At 40.1% G+C, this 23239-nt stretch overlaps 1 protein-coding gene across 1 annotated transcript in view; it reads right to left on the reverse strand.

Annotated features, from left to right (window-relative positions):
• Window positions 1-2248: 2248 nt before the first annotated feature.
• LOC311034503 (uncharacterized protein) overlaps window positions 2249-23239 on the reverse strand; it is a gene marked incomplete at its 5' end in the record, with an annotated part of 34859 nt that continues 13868 nt past the window's right edge. The window contains 21 exons of the mRNA XM_084042382.1: window positions 2249-2866; window positions 2948-3005; window positions 3097-3150; window positions 3275-3325; window positions 3604-3701; window positions 3805-3820; window positions 3977-4030; window positions 4494-4591; window positions 7141-7238; window positions 7338-7353; window positions 7839-7946; window positions 8423-8665; window positions 8802-9062; window positions 9155-9457; window positions 9599-9877; window positions 11180-11446; window positions 12276-12405; window positions 12580-12719; window positions 13862-13991; window positions 14162-14301; window positions 14667-14796. Coding sequence (XP_083898508.1) covers window positions 2784-2866; window positions 2948-3005; window positions 3097-3150; window positions 3275-3325; window positions 3604-3701; window positions 3805-3820; window positions 3977-4030; window positions 4494-4591; window positions 7141-7238; window positions 7338-7353; window positions 7839-7946; window positions 8423-8665; window positions 8802-9062; window positions 9155-9457; window positions 9599-9877; window positions 11180-11446; window positions 12276-12405; window positions 12580-12719; window positions 13862-13991; window positions 14162-14301; window positions 14667-14796 — 2757 coding nt within the window. The 3' untranslated portion in view covers window positions 2249-2783. The remainder of the gene's footprint in view (window positions 2867-2947; window positions 3006-3096; window positions 3151-3274; window positions 3326-3603; window positions 3702-3804; window positions 3821-3976; window positions 4031-4493; window positions 4592-7140; window positions 7239-7337; window positions 7354-7838; window positions 7947-8422; window positions 8666-8801; window positions 9063-9154; window positions 9458-9598; window positions 9878-11179; window positions 11447-12275; window positions 12406-12579; window positions 12720-13861; window positions 13992-14161; window positions 14302-14666; window positions 14797-23239) is intronic.

Below are 23239 nucleotides of genomic sequence, written 5' to 3' on the forward strand. Positions count from 1 at the left end.
GACGTGCACGTACACACAATAGTGCAGAATGCTGCTGTTTCCATGTCAACTCAGTTGATAGAGTAGATAACAGGATGCTCTGCATATTAGAGGGCATGGACATGAAAACACCACTTCCTGTTGTGTAGAAAGAACTGCCATCATAAGAGAGGGGGTTGTGTGGAACAGCCATGTATGATTGAAAACACAACTTGCTGTCACCTTCTGTAGAAGAACTGGCATCATAACAGAGGGGTGTGTGTGGAACAGCCAAGTATGATCGCAGTAGATGGAAAGAGCTGTGGTTTATAGATGGCTCAGATACAGAACGTTTGCATATCTCAAAACCACAAAACAGACACATCCGCCATTAATATTAGGCTAATCTCCTTACTGCTGTACCATGTTATATATTGCATACATTAAATTGGCTTTAAATAGTTTATCTGGGTAAGAACATCTGTTGTATCCTGTTATATGTTTTACATGTTAAACTGACTTTGAAACAGTTTATCTATAGTTAGCATCTGCTACTGTATGTTACATATTTTATACATCAAACTGGTTTATTCACACTAATGTATGAGTGTAGTTTGTTTCTAAATAACAGTGGACATATTGAATGCTTATGAATATTCTGTTAACAGTGCTACTGTCAGACATACCACAGTCTGATCATTCAAATACTAAATGAACGGACTGGTCGACAGTCGTATGGTGGTATCACATGCTGAAAATAGCTGATCTACAAGCTCACAACGCGTTGCATCCGCCACGCATTGTGAGCTTGTAGATTGGCTATTTTCAGTGACCTGTCCCTGACCTGTCACTCACTTCATGTCAATCTGACAGTACATTTGAATTTGTTTTCTATTGCATATCGCTGCTGTTGCGATGCAACACATTTTGATCTTGTAGATCTGCTATTTTCACAACTTTTGTACAAAACTGAATGAAGTAGGGCATACATCTGCAAAAAAACATTAAAAAGTGGAGATATGGAGATCAGGGGTTTCTAACCAACTGTGACGATATGTTATTTGATATGTTTCAAATCTGTTGTTTGATAGGTTGCATATGCGCTTGCGCGCGTGCACACACACACACACACACACACACACACACACACACAGTATCTGCAAGCACAATACTTTACATTACCAACAACCAAAACAAACACAAAGCTTGTAGAACATAGCCTAGCTACCTTCCCCATGCTTAAACTACATTCCAAGTTGTATGTTAGTGTGTCTCCCTCTCCTGACATAGACAGCTAATTGCAATGATGTTGACCTACAATAAACTTTACCATGAATGTGGTGCTACCACATGCAAACCCTCACTGGAAATGGGGGGGCGTAGACGGTGATAGCCCTTGTTGATTTATAACATGTCACATAACAAACCTGCATTTATTAGTGAATATTGTGCCTTGTATAAATCTCTTACTCTGCATTTAGACCTACTGATTATGAGATAATTAGATAGAAAGGAATAGATTGGTCATAATAATAATAATGAAAACAAATGTATTTTTATGGGACTTTTAAAAAAAAAAGTCTTACAACGCACTTCAAAAAGCATAAAATGTTAAAATAAAAACTATACATTCAAATATATATTTAAAAAACTAATAATAAAAACATTATTTCAAAGCGCTTTTCGAAAAGGGGATACAAATTGCTTAATTAAAAACAAGATAAAATATCACACCAGAAACTAAATTAATATCAATAAAAAATATAATAAGGCACAGAAGGAAATGGATAAAAGACAATCAAATACACAAATTAAAGTAAGTTTTCAGAAGAGATGTAAAAGATGATTTTGCTAGTCTTAGATCCTCAGGTAAGATGTTACAAAGCCTTTAGTTTCCCAGACCATAAAATGTCCTAAAGCAGTGGTTTTCAAACTTTTACATGTCAGGGACACCAAAATGTATATGTAGTTGGCTGCAGACCCCCAGAAGAGAACATTTGTGCTAAAAAAAAATCTAAATTATTTTAAATCTTCCAAACATCTTTGTGATTAAAAGAAAAAGAAAAATCTAAAATAGCAGATACACAGCGCGGCACAAAGTGATGGGCTGTGAGCTTGTATATCTGCAACGTATAAAATATGGATAAGTGGTTAATATGATTGTCATGCTATTATATTAACCCCTGGGGGTCCCCGTACCCCACTTTAAGAACCACTGTCCTACAGTACTTCTGAGATACCCGTTTAAGATTATTGTTATGGAAACCATAACAACACATCTTCAAACGTGTTGCAAAAGTCCTCATGGAATGTTTAACACAGAAGCACAGATTAAAAAATGTCATTTTACAGATTTACAGATATAAAAAACTATATGATTTTATAAGCCTACTGTATATATACAACATAATATAGTAATTATCAATATGGTCTTGTGGAGCACCCACCCGCACCAAGTATGATAATTTAAAGTATCACATACATTTGTACATATTGTAATTAAAGGGAATGGGGAATGGGGATCAGAAAACAAAAAAGAACAAGGACTCCTATTCTCCTCGCTGTTATTATTAATGTGAATTCTATATGTGAATTCTAATTTATTACCATTTTCGTTCAAAACTGTCATGTTTAAACTCAAAGAGTCCATGTGGTCACTGTGCAGATCTTGAGGAAGCAATGCTGCTTGCTCCTTAGACACGAAATGCAAATAATTTTGAAGCCAGTTGTCTATATAGAAACAATTCATTTTTCGCCACTTTCAAATTACTGTTTGAGAGGAAGGTTTATCAAAAAAAAAAACATTTGATGTATAAAAGTGACAGTCAGTCCCTCATTATTTCCAAGGTGATTTGACATCTAAACCATTTTCCAAGTTGGGTTGTCCTACATGTTTCTATCCAAGGACCTGAAACAAAGCAACAGTAAACATTAACAGGATAGAACGCCACTTTTCATTAACTCTCTGGATTATGATACTCAGCATTACCTCCACATCCATTATCAAAGTGTTTCCTCTTATGTAGACTCATGCCTTCCTGATGATTCTGTAAGTGAAAATGAGTTGAAAGACAATTAGAAGCTTTGCAGAATGAGGGTCATATTTGAACAGTTTGATGAATCTGTTGGTGTATTTACCTTGCAGTTGGTTGCCAGAGTTTTGTTGTTCACCGAGTTCAATTCCCATTCCATCTAAAGAAAAAAACAATATCTTGATATCTCTGCTTACTGGAAATGTACAACCACTTGGCCTAAAAATATGAATAACTCTGGACAACAGTGTTGCATGAGAACATTTAAACATTAGATACTGTACCGTTTTCATAGTCAGTAGATCGCTTGAGTACTTCATAAAAGCTTGTGTCGCCTAAAGGTAAACAAATACACAATAAAGTGGACTTTGTTAAACACAATCGGAAAATTGTTCTGTGAATATTTCTGTGAATTAGTAGGTAAAACAAACACTGAACAGACTGACTTTAATGTACTTCCAAAAGGACCAGTCATGGTTTAATGAATGAAAGAGATTTATGTTCATTGTTCAGCTATGAACTTATAATTAATTTAAATTCAAATTCAAATTAGGAGCCAAATTAGCAGAAGTATCCTACAGTGTAAGTCAACATGATTGGTTCAAAGACTGACCGTGCTGCAGTGGGAGGTACACATCATCAGGAGCTCCACTTTGATTGGCGTTCTGGTAGTCAGCTGAGCCTTGATTCGTTCCCTGAGACTGAACGGGTCTGTAATTAAAAGATTACATATCATAAATGAAATAGAAAAAAAGATGGAATCTACTGCTGTCGTGTTGATGAATAGACAGAGGTTAATACTGTCTGTACTTACCTGACACAGGCAGGATCTGTAAATCAAAAAAATATATATAACATAAATATTTGAACCAAATACAAACCAACAGGCATAATTGTTTGTCAGTTTCTCCTTCATGAGACAATTAGAAGCTTTGCAATATGAGGGTCATATTTGAACAGTTTGATGAATCTGTTGGCGTATTCACCTTGAAGTTGGTTGCCAGAGTTTTGTTGTTCACCGAGTTCAATTCCCATTCCATCTAAAAAAGAAAAAAAAGAAAACAATCACTGATATATCTGCTTACTGGAAATGTACAACCACTTGGCCTAAACATATGAATAACTCTGTACAACAGTGTTGCATGAGAATATTTAAACATTAGATACTGTACCGTTTTCATAGTCAGTAGATCGCTTGAGTACTTCATAAAAGCTTGTGTCGCCTAAAGGTAAACAAATACACAATAAAGTGGACTTTTTTTAAACACAATTGAAAAAATGTTGTAATTATTCTGTGAATTAGTAGGTAAAACAAACACTGAACTGACAGACTTTAATGTAATTCCAAAATGACCACTCATGGTTTAACGAATGAAAGAGATTTATGTTCAGCTATTCATTTATAATTCATTTAAATTTAAATTAGGAGCCGTTGTCCTTGTCAGAAAACATGTCAGATATATCCTAAGTCCTTAGTCAACATGATTGGTTCCTCAGACCGACCGTGCTGCAGTGGGAGGTACACATCATCAGGAGCTCCACTTTGATTGGTGTTCTGGTAGTCAGCTGAGCCTTGATTTGTTCCCTGAGACTGAACGGGTCTGTAATTAAAAGATTACATATCATAAATGAAGTAGAAAAGAAGATGGAATCTATTGCTGTTGTGTTGATGAATAGACGGAGGTCAATACTGTACTCACCTGACATGAACTGGATCTGTAAATCAAACAATATATATAACATAAATATTTGAACCAAATACAAACCTACAGGCATAATTGTTTGTCAGTTTCATGAGAAAGCCTGTCAATGCGGTGGTGACAATGTCAAACTGTAAACAAAACTGTGAACAGACAGTTGACAAAGGGCCATGCATAGCCGCGGGAAGACCTTTTAGCGTGCGTGCATGAGGACCCCCGCGCGTGCGCGCATTTTTTTCGCGGTTCTGGGTGGATTGGGTTTGTTTTTTTCCCAGTTTTTGGTTTCCTTATTTCGGTTTTAGGGTTAGGATTAGGGTTAGGTTAGAGTTATGTTATTTAATTCATATTTTTGCCTGATTTTACCAATTTACTATCAAAAAAATAATTTATTTTTTTTGATGGGGGGGGGGGGGGGGGGGTACCTGCGGTGGCCCCGCGGTACTGGGGCCATGCCCTCTCAAACCACTGAGAAGTTACTGTACTCAGCAGGGATCGATAAAACATTTCTAACAAATAAATGATACACCTGAACCTGAAAAAATGATATTCCTAACATTCATATTCCACATTAAAATGAAAATAATTGGATTGGATCTTTAATAAGTATACTGTACCATTTTCATTGTCTTTGTCATTGGAGTGCTGGATTACTTCATCAATGCTGTTGTCACCTAAAGGTAAACATAAGCATTAATGTGGTGCTTATTTTCAAACATGGTTTCAATTCCGTTAATTGTTCTGCTAATTAGGAAAGACAGAAAACAAACTGACTTTAATGAGCTTCCAAAAAGAACACTCATGTTTTCATAAATGAAGACGTATTTTTAAGTTATAATACATTTAGATTCAATTAGAATCAGTTGTCCTAATCAAAAGAACATGTGAGAACGAATTGGTTCAAAGACTGACCATGCTGCAGTGGGAGGTGCCCATCATCAGGAGACCCAATTTGATTGGTGTTCTGGTAGTCAGCTGAGTTCTGATTGATTCCCTGAGATTGAACGGGTCTGTAATTAAAAAGTAAATATTTTTCACAAATGAAGTAGAAAACAAGATGGAATCTACTGCTGCCATGTTGAATACACAGAGGTCAATACTGTACTTACCTGAAACGACCTGGATCTGTGAATGAAAATAAATAAATATATAACATAAATATACAAACCTACAGGCATAATTGTTTGTCAGTTTCTCCTTCATGAGAAAGCTTGTTAACGCGGTGGTGACAATGTCACACTGAACAAAACTGTCCCGTGAACAGAGCAATTGGCAGGGTGCCATGCCCTCTCAAACCACTGAGAAGTTACTGTACTCAGCAGGGATCGATAAAACATTTCTAACAAATCAAGTGATACACCAGAACCTGAGAAAAATACATTCCTAACATTCATATTCCACATTAAAACAAAAATAAAATTAGATTACAACTAGAAAATGTGCTCCTCAGAGCACAGGTCTCCGCCAGGCGAGGTGGTAATAGAAAGTACTGTTCCTGATTAATTCTGTCTTACCTATTTATATTACATGTTGTGATGTCACGTGAAGCTTGACCAATGTTAGGTGTTCATAGACGGACACACACACACACACACACACACACACACACACACACACACACACACACGGACGGACAAAGTGAAAACATACTCTCCACCATGCCTTCGGCCTGGCGGAGACAATAATTGGATTGGATCTTTAAAAAGTATACTGTACCATTGTTATAGTCATGTGGCTGCTGGATTACTTCATAGATGCTGTTGTCATCTAAAGATAAACATAAGCATTAATGTGGTGCTTATTTTCAAACATGGTTTAGTTAATTGTTCTGCTAATTGGGAAATACACAAAACAAAGTGACTTTAACACATTGAGTGCCAGTCGCGTAGATCTACGCGAACCTATTTAAAGCCGCCACGTGTTAGTCGCGTAGATCTACGCCAACTGGTCTTTTTTTTTTTTTTAAGTTCACATTGCACTTATTTTCGATACACTTCCGTTTCCGGTAGCACCACCGGAAATGGAATTATCCGGGTTCCGTTTTTTCCGATCGTATCCGTTTCCTGTCTAGAACGAAACCTAAAAGTCGATTATCTCGGTTGTTGTTTTTCTCCTCGCTGATCACTGTTTAGCGTTCACCGCTGTAGCTTCAAGATGGCGAATTGCAAAGCGAAGCGGTCTTCACTGCTCGTCTCACACAGATCCCCTGTGTTTTTAGAACCAAATGAACGCGCACTTTTAACGGATTTAGCGAGGTCTGTGGCGACATGAAAAAAACAAAAAAACAACAATAAAACGCTGGCACTGGTGAGTACATTATGAGATTAAACGCTGGCATGGAATGTGCTTCCAAAAAGAACACTCATGTTTTAATAAATTAATTCAGATTAAATTAGAATCAGTTGTCCTAATCAGAAGAATTTGCGAGAACATGATTGGTTCATCAGACTGACCGTGCTGCAGTGGGAGGTGCACATCATCAGGAGCCCCAATTTGATTGGTGTTCTGGTAGTCAGCTGAGCCCCGATTGATTTCCTGAGACTGAATGGTCCTGTAATTAAAAGGTAAATATTTGGCATAAATGTAGAACACAAGATGGAATCCATTGCTGTCATGTTGATGAATAGACAGATATCAATACTGTACTTACCTGACATAACATCGACCTGTAAATTAAAAACAATTAGATTAACCATACATACTTGAACCTTACTATTATTATGCCGTGATTCACGGAGAGTTGCTCTGAGATTATAATCTGACTACAGACTTAACAAAAGACAGAAGATAAGATAATGTTATTCATTCCTAAGGGGAATTGGTCGACGGTAAACAGTAGCAGTTCTTCTAGATACAGAGAGAACAAGAGCAGCATGTAATAAAGATCACAATGAAAGAAATATATAAAATAAATAAAAAGAGATTATGGCAAAAAAGAAAAACCTTTAGAAAATCTTATTGTGTTATCTTAAATAACACAATTATTACAAAATAATGTTTATGGTCTTAATGATAATTATAATTTATATAGATATATAAAAAGGTGACTAGGGTACAGAACAACCTCAACCTCCTCAGTATATTTTATGGAGAGTTGTTCAGTGATTATAATCTATGGTAGATGTGATCCATCTAATGTAGTCGTTCTCACCTTCGGATGTTCTGTATCGACACAGGAGGATGGTCAGAAGAATCACAACAAGAAGTCCTACAATCAGTCCAATTATAAGTGGAGAAATCTGTTCCACAGGCCCAGACACTGAAGGATGAAAACAACATTTGAAATAAATAACTCATTTTAGCATTTAGTCTATATAGACACTATGACGGCATTGACAATTACGTTTGAAATAAATAGATTAGCAGCATTAGAACAACTCCTTTTAGCTTGTACTGTAGGCTGTAGTATACGTAGGTCCCAAAACATGATTAAACTGCTGTTATAAACCTGGGAGACCACAGTCATGTCTGTTATTATGTAATAGTTTACATAATAACCTTTCAATAATCTTTCATATAATTAAGACAATTTAAATTAGTGTCTTTTTAACTTTTATTCTGTGTACATTAACAACTGCGTGAAGTTGGGAATGGGATTAAGTACAATTATGCCTGAGTAAAACGTTTAAAAATAAACCATACAAGTAACTCAGAATTAGGACAAAGAATAGGCATTTTTAAAGGGGTATACTGACTGTTCAAATAAATGAAAAAAGCAAATATCAGTACACTCACATGCCACTGCCATCCAGCTCTGTGGGGACTCTTCTCCAGAATTTTTACACTTGTAGAAGCCCTCATCAGACTTAGATACAGCAGGTATAATCATCTCTCCATTGGTTTTAGTTTGGACCAATTCTCCATTTCTATAAAAGTCCACGTTAGAGAGTGACAAGTCTCTTTCATGTTTGCAGCCAAGGGTCACAGAAAGTCCCTCGGTCACAGGGTGAACAGGACTCACCAAAATGACAGAACCATCTGTAAAACAGTTCATCGTTTTAAAACAGTCCACGATGTTAGGTTTCACACTGAACAAATACAAAAGCATGTTTTTAATGAGTTGATGGAATGCTGCAGTATTGTTAGGTATAGTGAATGAAGGAACTGGAATCACCATGTACTGTGATGTTGACAGCATTGCTGTACTCTCCCAATACAGACTCACACCAGTACACTGCACTGTCATTTGTAGATACGTTCCTCGTCCATGCAGATTCATTTATTAATAGCCCAGATGATAACTCTTTTACTCGATCATTATAACCCTTCATTTTCCATTCAGTAGAGTTTCCCTCACAGCTCAGTGAGACAGACTCGTAAATGAAGTGCTGAGTTCTGCTAGAACTCACTGTGAGTGAAGCTGAAGAATGGAGATCTAAAACACAATGCAGGATCAGAGGTCAAACAAAGTACGTTTGAATGTGAGAAAACAACCTTTATAAATGATGAATTATGAGTCACACTCACCACCAGACCACACAAACTGAGTTTCACTGTCCTCAGTGTAATAAACTGGGTCTCCTCTCCCAGCTTTACACACATATCCTCCTGTGCCTGTAGGACCATGAATGATGTAGGAACCGTCTACAGTCCCATTGTGGCTACCAGGTAAGAGCTCATAAGTGTAGGAGTTGTCTGATGGTTTAGGTACAGCCTTGTACCAGTAGAACCCCCAGCCTTTAGATGATTCTGTAACATTACAGTTCAGAGTCACTGAATCCCCAACACTCGACCATGAAGGAGACAAACCCAGAACAGGCTGGGGTTTGGCTGTTGGAAAACACATTTCTTTGAATTTGTAAACATTGTTGATAGTCTGTTGTAGATATTTCATGTGTCGTACAAGTTACCACTCCAATTCACAATATTCTCTTTACATTTTCTCTATAAAGGAGTTATATTCTGACTTACCTGACACAGTCAATTTAACAGCATGACTCCACCCTGTTGAAGACTGCTGGTCATTTTTGGCACGACCCTTGCACACGTAGACACCGCTGTGATAAACAAAGGCACTGCTGATTCTGAATTCAGCCTGGTTTTCTGGTTTGTATGAAGCTAAGCTTGTTGTGATCCATTCATACTTCCAATCTGTGTCACTTCTCCCCAGTATCTCACACTTGAGAGTGATGGTCTCTCCTGTGAATATGTGAGACCAACTGGGCTGCAGTATCAAAACAGACCTGCCCTCTGTTCAAATAAAATACAATACAAATTAGCATACAAAACTTCACTTGTCTTTCACTACAGGAAATTGAAGCAAGAAGTGACTTGTGGTCCAAGACAAACAATAGGAAAGCAAGAGCCACCATCTCCGGTTTACTTCCCGTAGCTGTGATGTAGTTTTCCGCTTTTTTTAGGAGACCAGAAGTAGGTTGTGAGTATTAATTCCAGAGAGAGAAGTGAATGTGAATACAGCTTCTGACCCATTCTTTAGCCAAATGGTCACTGAACTAAATATGGGACGCATTCTTCACAAGCCATACATTTTCTGAACATTCTGACACTAAAATGGCATTTCTCAGAAACGAATCCGGAGAAAATCAACTTATCAACCCTTTTCTGTCCCAGCAACACGCTCGCAAGATCTAGCAACAGTAATCGAAGGACGTTCGCAGGATCTGACGTCAGATGGCGCTAGTCAGCTGGCGAAGATTGCTAGTGGTGAAGATTAGGATGGTGGATCTTCCTAAAATAATTTGTTGTGGTCTTGGTTGTAATTGCCTGTATACCATAATGGAGCATGTGCTTTGCTACTGTTATTAAAATCAGTAATGATCCTGACTTATTCTACTTAAACAAACACAATAAAAAAACACTATTCAGCTTAGCCCTCAGCCACACTGTAAAATCATGTTTTGCCTCACTATATATATATTATTATAGACTACGTGACAACCAGGAATAGATTGGTGACCACCGGAGAGACCGGTGACAGCCGGAATGTAGACGGCATCCGGGAGCAGTTTGGGTTGGCGCCCCAGTCTGTGTCTTCCGTGAGGAAGAAGCCCAACAAATCCACGGTGAGGCCTTTAGGAGGGCCATTCAAGCAAGCCGCTAAGGGAGCCTGCAGTACCACCACGGGCCAAGACACCATCACACCAGAATGAAATGTTTGGAGCGGGGGAGTCTGGTGCAACGCACAGGTCCTGGACCTGGTGAGACGGAGGAGGAGCCCGGCCAGGAGGCCATCCACAGAGCCTAGCCCCTCCACGTACCAGCAATTCCTCTCCCCCATTCCTGGCAGAGTAGTTTCGGACAAGCGTATTGAGTGGCCCTGTCTTTCCCTATTTAGGACTGACCGTGGGTAGCTACTGGGACGTAAGTCGGGGCTTGATCAACCCTGGCTGGGTCACCTGGGCGAGGGTGTAAGTTGCGAGACCCGAAACATCCTATGACCCCAGGCTACAACACTGATGATACGTCCCAGGTGCATCCATGTGATGTTTTTTCGTTATATATTTCTTTAGCAAAGCAAATTAAATGACTCACCAAGTGCGTCTATGGTGACTGCATCACTGTATTCAGTGTAGTAAACTGGTTCTCCTCTCCCTCCTCTGCACCAGTAAATTCCACTTTCAAACACATTGATTGGTCCAGTAGAGTATTGAACACCATCTTGCATGATCAGTGACTCCTTGTTATGTTGGTACCAGTAGAAGTTCCATTCAGATGAGTCGTCCACAGAGCAGATCAGTGTAATACTGCCCCCTACAGGTATGTCTGTTTGATCAGATTTCAGTATTGCCGTTGGTTTATCTGTTCAGATTAAGAAGAACATTTAAAACTAGAACCGGCGCTTCCTGGAGAAACTGTGGGCTAGCGGAAAGCTGTAGCTTTGCATATATCATTAGTTACTTTAAAAGTGGCAAAGCCACCCTTTACCCAATCCAGATGAAATCGTTGTCACGTTGATGAACTGGCCGTTTGTGGGGACGTCAACTAGTGTGGTGACAGTCTTGCCTCCTATACAGCCAAATGGGAATAGTGCTATTTATATATATATATATATATATATATATATATATATATATATATATATATAAATATATATATATATAAATATATATACAGTATATATACAGTATATATATTTATATTGTATATATACAGTATATATATATATATATATATATATACAGTATATATATATATACAGTATATATACAGTATATATATTTATATATATATATATATATATATATATATATATATATATATATATATATATATATATATATATATATATATATATATATACATGTCTTGCTCAGGGACACTTTGACACATTGCCAAAGACATTACAGGAAATAATCAGGAAGTGACTTAATTGTGGTCTTGGTTGTAATTTCCTATATGCCATGATGGAACTGTTATTAAAATTAATAACCATCCTACCTGATAGTATGATACTGACCTATTCTGCTTAGTGCAAAACACTATTCAGCTTATAGGCCTCAGCCACACTGTAAAATATTTTCTTAGCTCACTATTATTTATCTATTTTCACAGCAAATTAAATAGACTCAACATTACCTCGGACTACAATTGTGCACTATCACATGAATTTATTCTGTAGCTCACTTACGCGTCTTGCCATTCTCTGACATCCGTTGTCCCTCTCCAGCAGAGTAGACAGGCACCACGGTCACAGTGTAGACGGTGTCCGACTGGAGGTTGGTCAGGACGGTCTTGTAGGTGTTACCAGATACCTGCGCCTGGAGCCACAAGCAAACACATTAACTGTGTCAAAGGTATGTAAAGGAAGGAATTAACATTCTCTCTACAGCTTAGGGTTTTGCTGGATAAAAAAAGAAGGGGAACAAAGAAGACAAGTTGAAGAGCCGGTGTCAAACTACACTACAGTGCATGGAAGATGTCGTCCAGCCTACCATCTCCTCTGCTCCTCCAGCCGCAGGCACGTAGAAGATCCTGTACTGACGCACGTTGCCCTCAGCGGGCTCCCACTGGACGTTCAGGGTGGTGGTGGTGGGGTCTGGGACTCGCAGGTTCCTCACACCACCCAGGGGCTCTGTAATAAGGTAGGATTAATTTACATACGGATAAAAAAAACACTCCTGCAAGCTTTAGATGTCAATCTTAGACAATCAGGATGGAATATGAAAGATCTAACAGAAACGTCTTGATCACATGACTATAGAGATCATGTGTACCGATTTGCGTTCAATTTGGATATAATCTGAAGGAGTAATATCCAAAAATGTGTTTTACATAAGTCGGCCTCCTGGTGACGCTATAAAAGGCAGATGTGAAAAATGCAGGGGAAACGTTTTTCCTTGGCCTCTAAGGAGTGCACATACAAAGTTGTACACAGATCAGTGCAGTTATAGGTAAAACACAAATTGGCATGTTATAGCGCCACCATGAGGCTGATTTGAAAATTTTCAAGTGGCATTTCGGCATTTCTTACTCAGCCTAGTGGGAATGTTCGTGCAAAACTTCACGGAAATTGCACACTGTGTTCATAATTTGAGCATTTTGTTCAAAACGGAGCACTCCTGCAAACTTTGGAAGCCATTCTTAGCTAATCAGGATGGAATATGAAAAATCTGAAATACCAGTTTCGTTTAATGACTATAGAGATACTGTGTACCGATTTGCATGATGTTTGGACAAAATCTGTAGGAGTACTGTCAAAAAAAGTGTTTTGCAAAAAGCGGCCTCCTGGTGACGCTGTAACAGGTCCATATGAAGAATTTGGGGCAGAGGTTCTGAATTGGTAGCCAGGGAGTGTGTGTGCATAGTTTCGCTGCGATCAAGCCAACGGTGCCGGAGATTAGCTGTTCACAGGCGGACGGACAAAAGGACACACGGACGGACCAACGGACCGACCGACAGGGTGCAAAACATACTCTCTCGCCATGCCTTTTGGCCTGGCGGAGACAAAAAGTGGGTGCACGCAGCGAAAGAAAGAAAATAAATAAAATGTCAATGCCTTGTCAATGTGTCTTTCTCAAAAAATGCATAGCCTTCACATTCTGTATCCAGCTGATTCGACCCTGGCACCTGTCCAAAAATGCTACCATTGTACTGGGTATTTGCCATTTTTGCTGTGCCGTAATAACTCTATAGCATAGAGCACAGACTCAACATTACCACGGACTACAATTGTGCACTAGGCTATCACATGAATTTATTCTATAGCTCACTTACGCGTCTTGCCATTCTCTGACATCCGTTGTCCCTCTCCAGCAGAGTAGACAGGCACCACGGTCACAGTGTAGACGGTGTCCGACTGGAGGTTGGTCAGGACGGTCTTGTAGGTGTTACCAGATACCTGCGCCTGGAGCCACAAGCAAACACATTAACTGTGTCAAAGGTATGTAAAGGAAGGAATTAACATTCTCTCTACAGCTTGGGGTTTTACTGGATAAAAAAAAGAAGGGGAAAGAAGAAGTTGAAGAGCCGGTGTCAAACTACACTACAGTGCATGGAAGGTGTCATCCAGCCTACCATTTCCTCGGCTCCTCCAGCCACAGGCACGTAGAAGATCCTGTACTGACGCACGTAGCCCTCAGCGGGCTCCCACTGGACGTTCAGGGTGGTGGTGGTGGGGTCTGTGACACGCAGGTTCCTCACACCAGCCAGGGGCTCTGGATTAAGGTAGGATTAATTTACATACAGATAAAAAACCTTCGGCTAACCTTCGGCTAACAGTATGACTACATAAAACAGCATTCTGTATCACAATCTTCATTGTGCATCCTCAGCGGCACCACCTTTAAATCATCATCTTCTATGTCTTAAGAGCACTGAAGTTCCTCTGACTAAGCAATTCATCTCAGTCAAACCTCCTCAGAGCCTGATTGAGCGTTCATTCTCCAAAGGCACTGCTCTTTATATAATCCATTTATTATTAGCTAGAATGCTCGAACGCTCCCAAAAGACAACTCTACATGAGATCTTTGCATTTCTGTCAAAATTTCGGTGAGAGAAAAAACTAAAACAAACGACTTACTGGTCTTGCCGAGGCCGTTCAGCTCACTGCTGACTCCGGTGGCGTAGACTGCTACCACAGTGATGGAGTACTCTGTGTCAGGGGTCAGATTGGGAAGCAGGACTGTGGTCTTCTTTCCTCCGATCTGGGTCTGGTGGTGTGGGAGAAGGGGTGATTAACCTCCTTGATATACAGTATATTACTCTTGATTAGATATTCTAAATATGACTCTTTCAAATGATGAAGAGGTCCCTAAGATGTCCTATCTAATGTCTCATTTCATGCTAATAATGGGTTAGAGCAGTTATAAATGTAGTTGTACAGTAGTAGCCAACTTGCAGCAATAATGGCTCACTAGTTAAATGGGGTGACAGATACAGTGGCGTATTCCGTCAAATTCAGTGCAACGATAGTTCATGTAGACACGGAAGGCAGAATGTTTATGTACTTCTTTCACACTCCCCGGACCCCCCCCCCCATTCGCTATCAGTTATAGTCATACTCCTTTAAGTCAGTACGTTCAACCTCTTGTCATTCTCATTCGCTCCAAGCTAATTACTTATGCCCTAATACCCACAGTGCATCTCGGGCGGTTCATTTAAGCAGCTCTGTTCTCTGTTCAGTCTACGTGCTTCGCTGTCTAAGCGGTGTGTACAGCTGCTTGTTTTCAAATTTCACATTGGTGCGGGTGGTCTCAGCTGTTTTCAAACTTTTCATTAACCTGTTTGCTGCAACTCACCAGTAATCACGGATCGTGCTCGTTATTGTCATTGAATTCAGCTGCAGGAGTGCCGTTCTGATCATGAGTAGCAGTTGTGTTTGGGTGGAAGATCAGGTGGGGCACGACGCTAAACAGCGCGGTTCATAGGTGGACGTCAATGGTTCATTTTAAGTCTGTAAACGTATCCTGGTAATTATCAACACAAGTCGACATCGAGGCGGATCTGCGCTGCGGTCATTCTGTGAACACAGCCACATCCAAGCTGCTGCAGTTATTTCCTGATCGTCTTCAATGATCTCTCATGCCAGGTGATGCTATTAATCTTCTCTGTGTGTGATCATTATGGAGATAAAGGTTCTTGTGCATGTGATCATGTTTGTCGGGTCAGGCAGACGGAGTTTGGTTTAAACGCACACACATTCTCACACACAAACTGTTGACAAGTCAACGTGAAGTAACCAGAACCATAGAGGGAGAGAGTTCCGTCACTATTTGATCCCGCTGCGAAGCGGGTTGCTATAGTTCCAATCATTGGAATGTCCCCATTGAGATAGTCAGAGCTTTCTGCTTCCCATTCTTAGTATGGGAGTCTATGCTAGCGTCGTCACTCTCTCACTAGACCACGCTGGGAGTATCCAGGAAGTGGCTTTCAGTAAAGCACTATGGGTATTGTAGTCCATGCAACCGCTTTCATAGTAGGCTATATTAGGATTAGTTTAATTCTACTGTGTGTTAGAGTCATGTGAAGGGGCAAGAGTGATTCTTAACTGAATGGTGGAATTTGCAGGTATTATGGTTATGTTAACTAGGCAGTGTTATGTTAAGTAGGTACTTACTAAACGGGATATTCAAGTATATAATCCACTCAGTGAAGATGTTGATCATTTCTGCTGGGTTATTCAACTCATTTGTCTTAAATTACAGGTAGCTATGATGGGGGATTAGTTTGTAGATGCTCAACAAGATTATTACTGTTGCACCGAGTTTGCTTTTAGAGGAGTTTTCCAAGGTCAGTGTAATAAGTTCTTATACTAGAAGTGTTGTTCTGAAGAAACTGTGTGGGATATCTAAGGTTGTTTATAGTGTTCAGTATCGATGGTAAAGGTATTAAAGTAGTAGTGTTAAAGGTATTAAAGTATTAGTAGTGTTAAAGGTATTAAAGTATTAGTAGTGTTAAAAGTTTTAGAGTTAAGTATTAATAGTTAAAAGGTTCTAGGGTTCTAAGGTTTAAAGGCTCTAAGGATGTTTTATTAGGTAATTGGTATTACATAATGAATAGAGTTAAAGGGTAAAGTATTAGTAGTGGTAAAGGTTTACCTTTATAGAGTCAAGTTATTGTGGTAAAAGCGTTAAAGTTTAAGGTGGTAGTAGTGTTTAAAGGTTAAGGTCCTAGAGGTTTAAAAATGTATAGGTGTTAAGGCACTGTCTTTTTAGAACCGAATTTTGTTTGTAGTTTGGCCCCCTCTAGTGAGACTGGGGTAATTGTACCTTTCTGTTGTGGGTTTGCGCCCCTAGGGGACACTCTAATTGTTCTAGTAAATTCAGTTTAGTCTGAGTCTTTATACCATGTGGTCCCAGTGCATCGGCTTATCTTCCCAATTCAGTAATGTGCTTGGAAGTATCGTTGTGAGTAGGCTACCTTTTTGCAATCATTATGCTGAGATGCTTGTGCATCGTAGCCATGTGGCGTTTGATTATCTTGATTTCCCCAATGCAGAGTTGTGTTTGGCACTTTGGCACTGGGCTAATGCTAGCATCCAGGTTGTTTGTTTCATAATAGCTAATGCTAGTTTCCATTCCTTGTAGCTTTATGCTTGTGCTATTTAATTGTATGTATGTAGTGAGCATTTTATTGGCGCTAACCCTCATGATTGTTTCAGTTTATAAAACTGGTTGTAATCTTGGTTTGGAGAGGTGAAATCATTCAAACTTTACACTGCTTCTTATCGTCTCTTCAAGCTACTGTTAGCTGTATATTTGTGTACCTCCACACGCGTTGAGGTCAGAACATGGCACTAATTATTCATTAGGTTGGATTGTGATTATATTAATGAAGCACGAATGAATTAACGTAAATGTTATCTTCGCTTTTAGCTTAACCATGTCATTGTAAGGGATATTTGTTCATTGCTTGATCTCATTCTGCTTCTGTTCTCTGTTTCATGAGCGACTGCCCATTATGGTGATCCAAGGTTGATGATGGCATGACCTTCTGTCCACCATGGATGCTGGGAATCCTCAGGTTTTGGGTTGCTGCCAGTCTTCATCTTTACTGCAGCGCCATGGTCATTGCACAGCAGTAATCAAGATCACCTCGGTGGTATACTAGATCTACATCTGCTGAAGCCATGAGAGGCAGGTCATCCATTAATCAAATCTAAAACTCATTCTGGTTAAGTCTACTGAAAGCCTTGTTGGCTGCTCTCTGCTTGATCTGCGTATCCACTCACTCATGTTCTAAAAGGATTCAGCGTATAAATGTCAAATGGTATGGATTGTTTAATTGCGAACGCGGAAGGAGGCGCCTCCGCCCAAGTGGAGCTTACTATGAAAGTCTGCTCGGCTTGTGTGTGTGTGTGTGTGTGTGTGTGTGTGTGTGTGTGTGTGTGTGTGTGTGTGTCTGTGTGCAGTGCACTGCCTGGGTGCGGCCAACAGAGTGCGCCAGAGTGCAGCTACAGTCAAAACACAAACACACACACACACACACACACACACACACACACACACACACAGTCTGTAAATATACAATATTTTCGAGCTGCGTTCGCTTCCAGCGTTCGCGCGTCTTACTTGTGATATTGGATATCTAAGTTGAGCTAATTTCATGGATGTTCAAATCGCTACTTTCCACATTGGGGTTGTGATATTGTGGATCACTCGGTTCATGCTTTGTTGAACGCAGTTAACTGTGAGAAGTTATGTGAATTGCAGGACACATTGATTATCGGATTAAGCTTTTACTAAGTGGAGAAAGGAACTATCTAATGTAGATATTGTTTGGAATTAGTTCTATCAGCATTCTATGGGTTCTTAGATATGGGAAATACTTTGCTTGCACTGAAAGCTCACACGTTCAATTAAGCACTCTAAATCAGTAATCATCTAATGGAATATCATTTATTGTAAGAACTGATACCGCTTTTGTCCGTTCTTTTCTATGTCCTGCTACCTGAAATGGCGGTTAATCCTGGAGGAAATTATCTGTTCGTCATGGATGATGGGAAGGCATGTCAAGGGCATGGTTTGCTGCCAGGCTGCGTACTGTGTGCCAGCGACGTGGACCCTGCCCCACGCGTATACTCCTCACTTCTTTCGGATCGGCGCAGCAACCGCAGCTTTGTTGGTTTCTTCATCCACTTAAAAGCCATGGGTCGCTGGTCATCTGCTGCTTACGGACGATATATTCGTTTAAATACGGATGAAATTCTTGCAGCTCAAAAAAGCTATGAGTGTTATGTGTGATCAATTATGGGATAATTCAGGAGTTGCATAATTGATCGTGCGTTAAGTATTGCTCTTGTCAGAGCGCAGGTTGGGGGTCAGGTAAGGGATGGTAAACCACTAAGCATTGGTCGTGTTTGGTCTCACGTATGCTTAATTGTGGTACTAGAATAGTAGGTTGGTAAATTGATGATGGGTGGTAAACCACTAGTAGCATGGTCGTGTTGGGTCTCACGTTGCTACAGTGGTATTAATGGTAGGTATGGTAGCCACTAGTAGCATGGTCGTGTTGGGTCTCACGTTGCTACAGTGGTATTAATGGTAGGTATGGTAGCCACTAGTAGCATGGTCGTGTTGGGTCTCACGTTGCTACAGTGGTATTAATGGTAGGTATGGTCGCCACGAGCATGGTCGTGTTGGGTCTCACGTTGCTACAGTGGTATTCCATTAAGCATGGTCGTGTTGGGTCTCACGTTGCTAATGGTGGTTTAGATTTCGAAGGTAGGTTTAGCATGGGTAATCCACTAAATAGTATATTCCGTCTATATCAGGTCACCGCTTGGGCAAGCGCGACTTGCCTTATAGGGTTCGCATTGCTGCCATCATATAGAGGGAATTTGACATTGCTGTCTATACACATAGTTATTCATAATTTCATAGTTTATTTCGAAAAGTGTCATGGCTGACACTCACATAGTTAATTCATGTAGCATATTTCATTTATATCAAATGGAGTTAAATGAAATTGCATCTCTCTTGATGCTTTTACTGATACATAGTCTCATATATGCTAAGGCGTGGCTCTCTGCCGAGAGCGCATGTTGGGGATTGGTTGTAACTTGTGCTCAGTATGGTACACCATTAAGCATGGGTCGTGGTGGTCCCACGCTGCTTAATGGTGGTTTAGATGATGGTAGGTTTAGCATGGGTTATTCACTAATAATACATTCCTTCTATATCAGGTCACCGCTCGGGCGACTTGCCTAATAGGGTTCGCATTGCTGCCATCATATAGAAGGAATTAGACATTGCTGTCTATACACATAGTTATTAATAATTCATAGTTTATTTCCTTTAACATCAGAACACGGTAGTGTTTTGCCAAATGTGCATCTAATAGTTGATATCGGCTTTTAGATGTGAGGGCATCTTCGGTATGCATTTAAAGGAAATGTGTCATTGCCGACACTCACATAGTTAATTCATGTAGCATATTTCATTTATATCAAATGGATTTAAATGAAATTGCGTCACTTTGATGCTTTAACTGATAAACATTCTCATATAGATTAAGGTGTGGCTCTGTATTTGCTCACTGCAAGTGAGCGCGTGTTGGGGGTTTGTGATTGAAGATCTGTGACATGTTTGCGCAGGAATCTGTATATCACATGAGCAGAGTCACACCGCCAAACTTTAATGCAATATCATTGCATATATGGGTTATGGTTAATATGGTAATGGTTAATAAATGGTAAATGGTTAATTAACGGTGTGGTTATTTCTGAGCTGAAGTGTCTAAATGAAATTCAGTGCAACGATAGTTCATGTAGACACGGAAGGCAGAATGTTTATGTACTTCATTCACACTCCCCGGACCCCCCCCCCCATTCGCTATCAGTTATAGTCATACTCCTTTAAGTCAGTACGTTCAACCTCTTGTCATTCTCATTCGCTCCAAGCTAATTACTTATGCCCTAATACCCACAGTGCAACAGGGCGGTTCATTTAAGCAGCTCTGTTCTCTGTTCAGTATACGTGCTTCGCTGTCTAAGCGGTGTGTACAGCTGCTTGTTTTCAAATTCCCTCCACCTCCCCGGCCTCCTCCCCGTGGCATCTAGTTATTGTCTCCGCCAGGCCGAAAGGCATGGCGAGAGAGTATGTTTTACCCCCTGTCCGTCCGTCCGTGTGTCCGTCCGTCCGTCATTCGATCTGTCTGTGTACAGCTAATCTCCGGCACCGTTGGCTTGCTCGCAGCCAAACTGTGCACACACAGTCCCTGGATACCAGAGCAGAACCTCTGCCCCAAATTTTTCACAGGGGCCTGTTATAGCGCCACCAGGAGGCCGATTTGTGCAAAACACATTTTTTGACAGTACTCCTACAGATTTTGTCCAAAAATCCCACAAATCGGTACACAGTATCTCTACAGTCATTAAACGAAACGTGTCTTTCAGATTTCTCATATTCCATCCTGATTGGCTAAAAATGTCTTCCAAAGTTTGCAGGAGTGCTCCGTTTTGAACAAAATGCCTCAAATCATGAACACAGCATGCACTTTCCGTGAAATTTTGCAAGCACATTCCCATTAGGCCGAGGAAGAACTACCATTTGAACATTTTTAAATCAGCCTCATGGTGGCGCTATAACAGGCCGATTCGTGTTTTTACCTATAATTGCACCGATCTGTGTAAAACTTTGTATGCACACTCCCTATAGGTCAAGGAAAAAACTTTGCCCTGCATTTTTCACATCTGCCTTTTATAGCGCCACCAGGAGGCCGACTTGTGTAAAACACATTTTTTTATACTACTCCTTCCAATTGTATCCAAATTTCACGCAAATCGGTACACATGATCTCTATAGTCATGTGATCACGACGGATGTGTTTGATTTTTCATATTCCATAGTGATTGGCTAAGATTGACATCTAAAGTTTGCATTATTGGCTTGTTTTGAACAAAATTCTGCAAATCATGAACGCACCGTCCAATTGCGCTCAAACTTTGCACGCACATTCACACTATGTTGAGGAACAAATGCCACCCTTTTAACATTGGCCTGTTATAGCGCCACCAACAGGTCTAATTCAGCAAAACACATGTTTTTGACAAAATGCCTCAAATCATGAATGCAGTCAGTGTCCGATTGTCGTGCAAGGCCTAAGAAGAAATGCCACCCTTTTCACGTTGGCCTATTATAGCGCCACCAGGAGGCCACAGTAGCCTACCTGACCTGGCGGAGACCTGTGCTCCGAGGAGCACTTTTTCTAGTTATCGTTATAGGTTGATTCTGTGTTTGTACTGTGGTTCTATGATTCTGTGTATTGTACTGTGTTCTATGGATTGTACTATGATTGTGGTTGTTTAATTATGCATTGAAGGTTCAATGTTATGTTAAAATGTATTTTATGCTTATGCATTGATTGGATTGAATACAATGCTCTGCTCTGGGGGTTTGTGATTGAAGATCTGTGACATGTTTGCACAGGAATCTGTATATCACATGAGCAGAGTCACACCGCCAAACTTGAATGCAATATCATTGCATATATGGGTGGGTTATGGTTAATATGGTAATGGTTAATAAATGGTAAATGGTTAATTAATGGTGTGGTTATTTCTGAGCTGAAGTGTCTAAATGAACTGAATTTCAATGTTCTTTTGAATTCTGGGAGACACTGGGGGGAGGGAGTTGATATGTGTCTAAGATGGGACACAAAACTCATTCCAGGATTCTGGATTCTGGAGTTACTAGGGTGTGCAGCGGTCATGGTAAATATATACCCTAATGTCCAAAACAGTTGGATGTCTTGCCATTACAGGCATTAGTGGAGGGTCAATTTACTACGCTGTGTTTGGCTAGGCTAGAGGGATGCTGTACAGTAGGTTGGGAGTGGGGATGCAATACCAGAAGGGCTGAGAAACTCTATGTGTGCGTGCATGCGTGTGTGTGTGTGTGTGTGTGTGTGTGTGTGTGTGTGTGTGTGTGTGTGTGTGTGTGTGTGTGTGTGTGTGTGTGTGTGTGTGTGTGTGTGTGTGTGTGTGTGTGTGTGTGTGTGTGTGTGCACACCAGGGAAGTGACTAAAAACATAATACAAAAATATGAAATACTTGCCAGGAAATATTTCACATCAATACTATTCTTATAGTTGATGCCTCAGCCATACAGGTTGATGCCTATATTTGCAGAGCCGAAGCTCAGAAAAGTCAAACTTGTTCTGAATAAAGATTTTGTTGCCTTTGTTGTCTTTATATTAATATTCTGTATGAATGTAGTCCTAACATAGACAACAGTTCAAGAATATATATTTATGAAGGAAAATAACGACCCCAGAGTGTACAGACCTTAAAGCATGTGTGTGTCAACATACAGTAATTATTATTTATAGTGTGTCTTTTCTACTCCTCCATGGATCGTTGTAATTCTTGACAGCATGCACCAAGCGACTGCAGAAATTCCTTATCAACAGATTTTACGAAAACAGCGGCACGGAAGCCTTGTGATTCGGCACTGTGACAACTTTCCTTGTAAACAAGCTCAAAGTGTGTTGGGCCGTTACCTAAAACATACAATGCAAGGTCGCCTGGGAATGCTACACTTGTTGAAATCCCTACAGTGAACCAAAGACTTGGGCCAGGTGCGGCCGTTTCTGTAGCTTCCAGTTTTCCTTCAATATCTCAACTTTTTAGCGTGACATCCCCCAGGCAATCAG

This window comes from Gymnoscopelus microlampas (genome assembly GCF_963454915.1).
Source record: "Gymnoscopelus microlampas genome assembly, chromosome: 19".
NCBI classification, from domain to species: domain Eukaryota; kingdom Metazoa; phylum Chordata; class Actinopteri; order Myctophiformes; family Myctophidae; genus Gymnoscopelus; species Gymnoscopelus microlampas.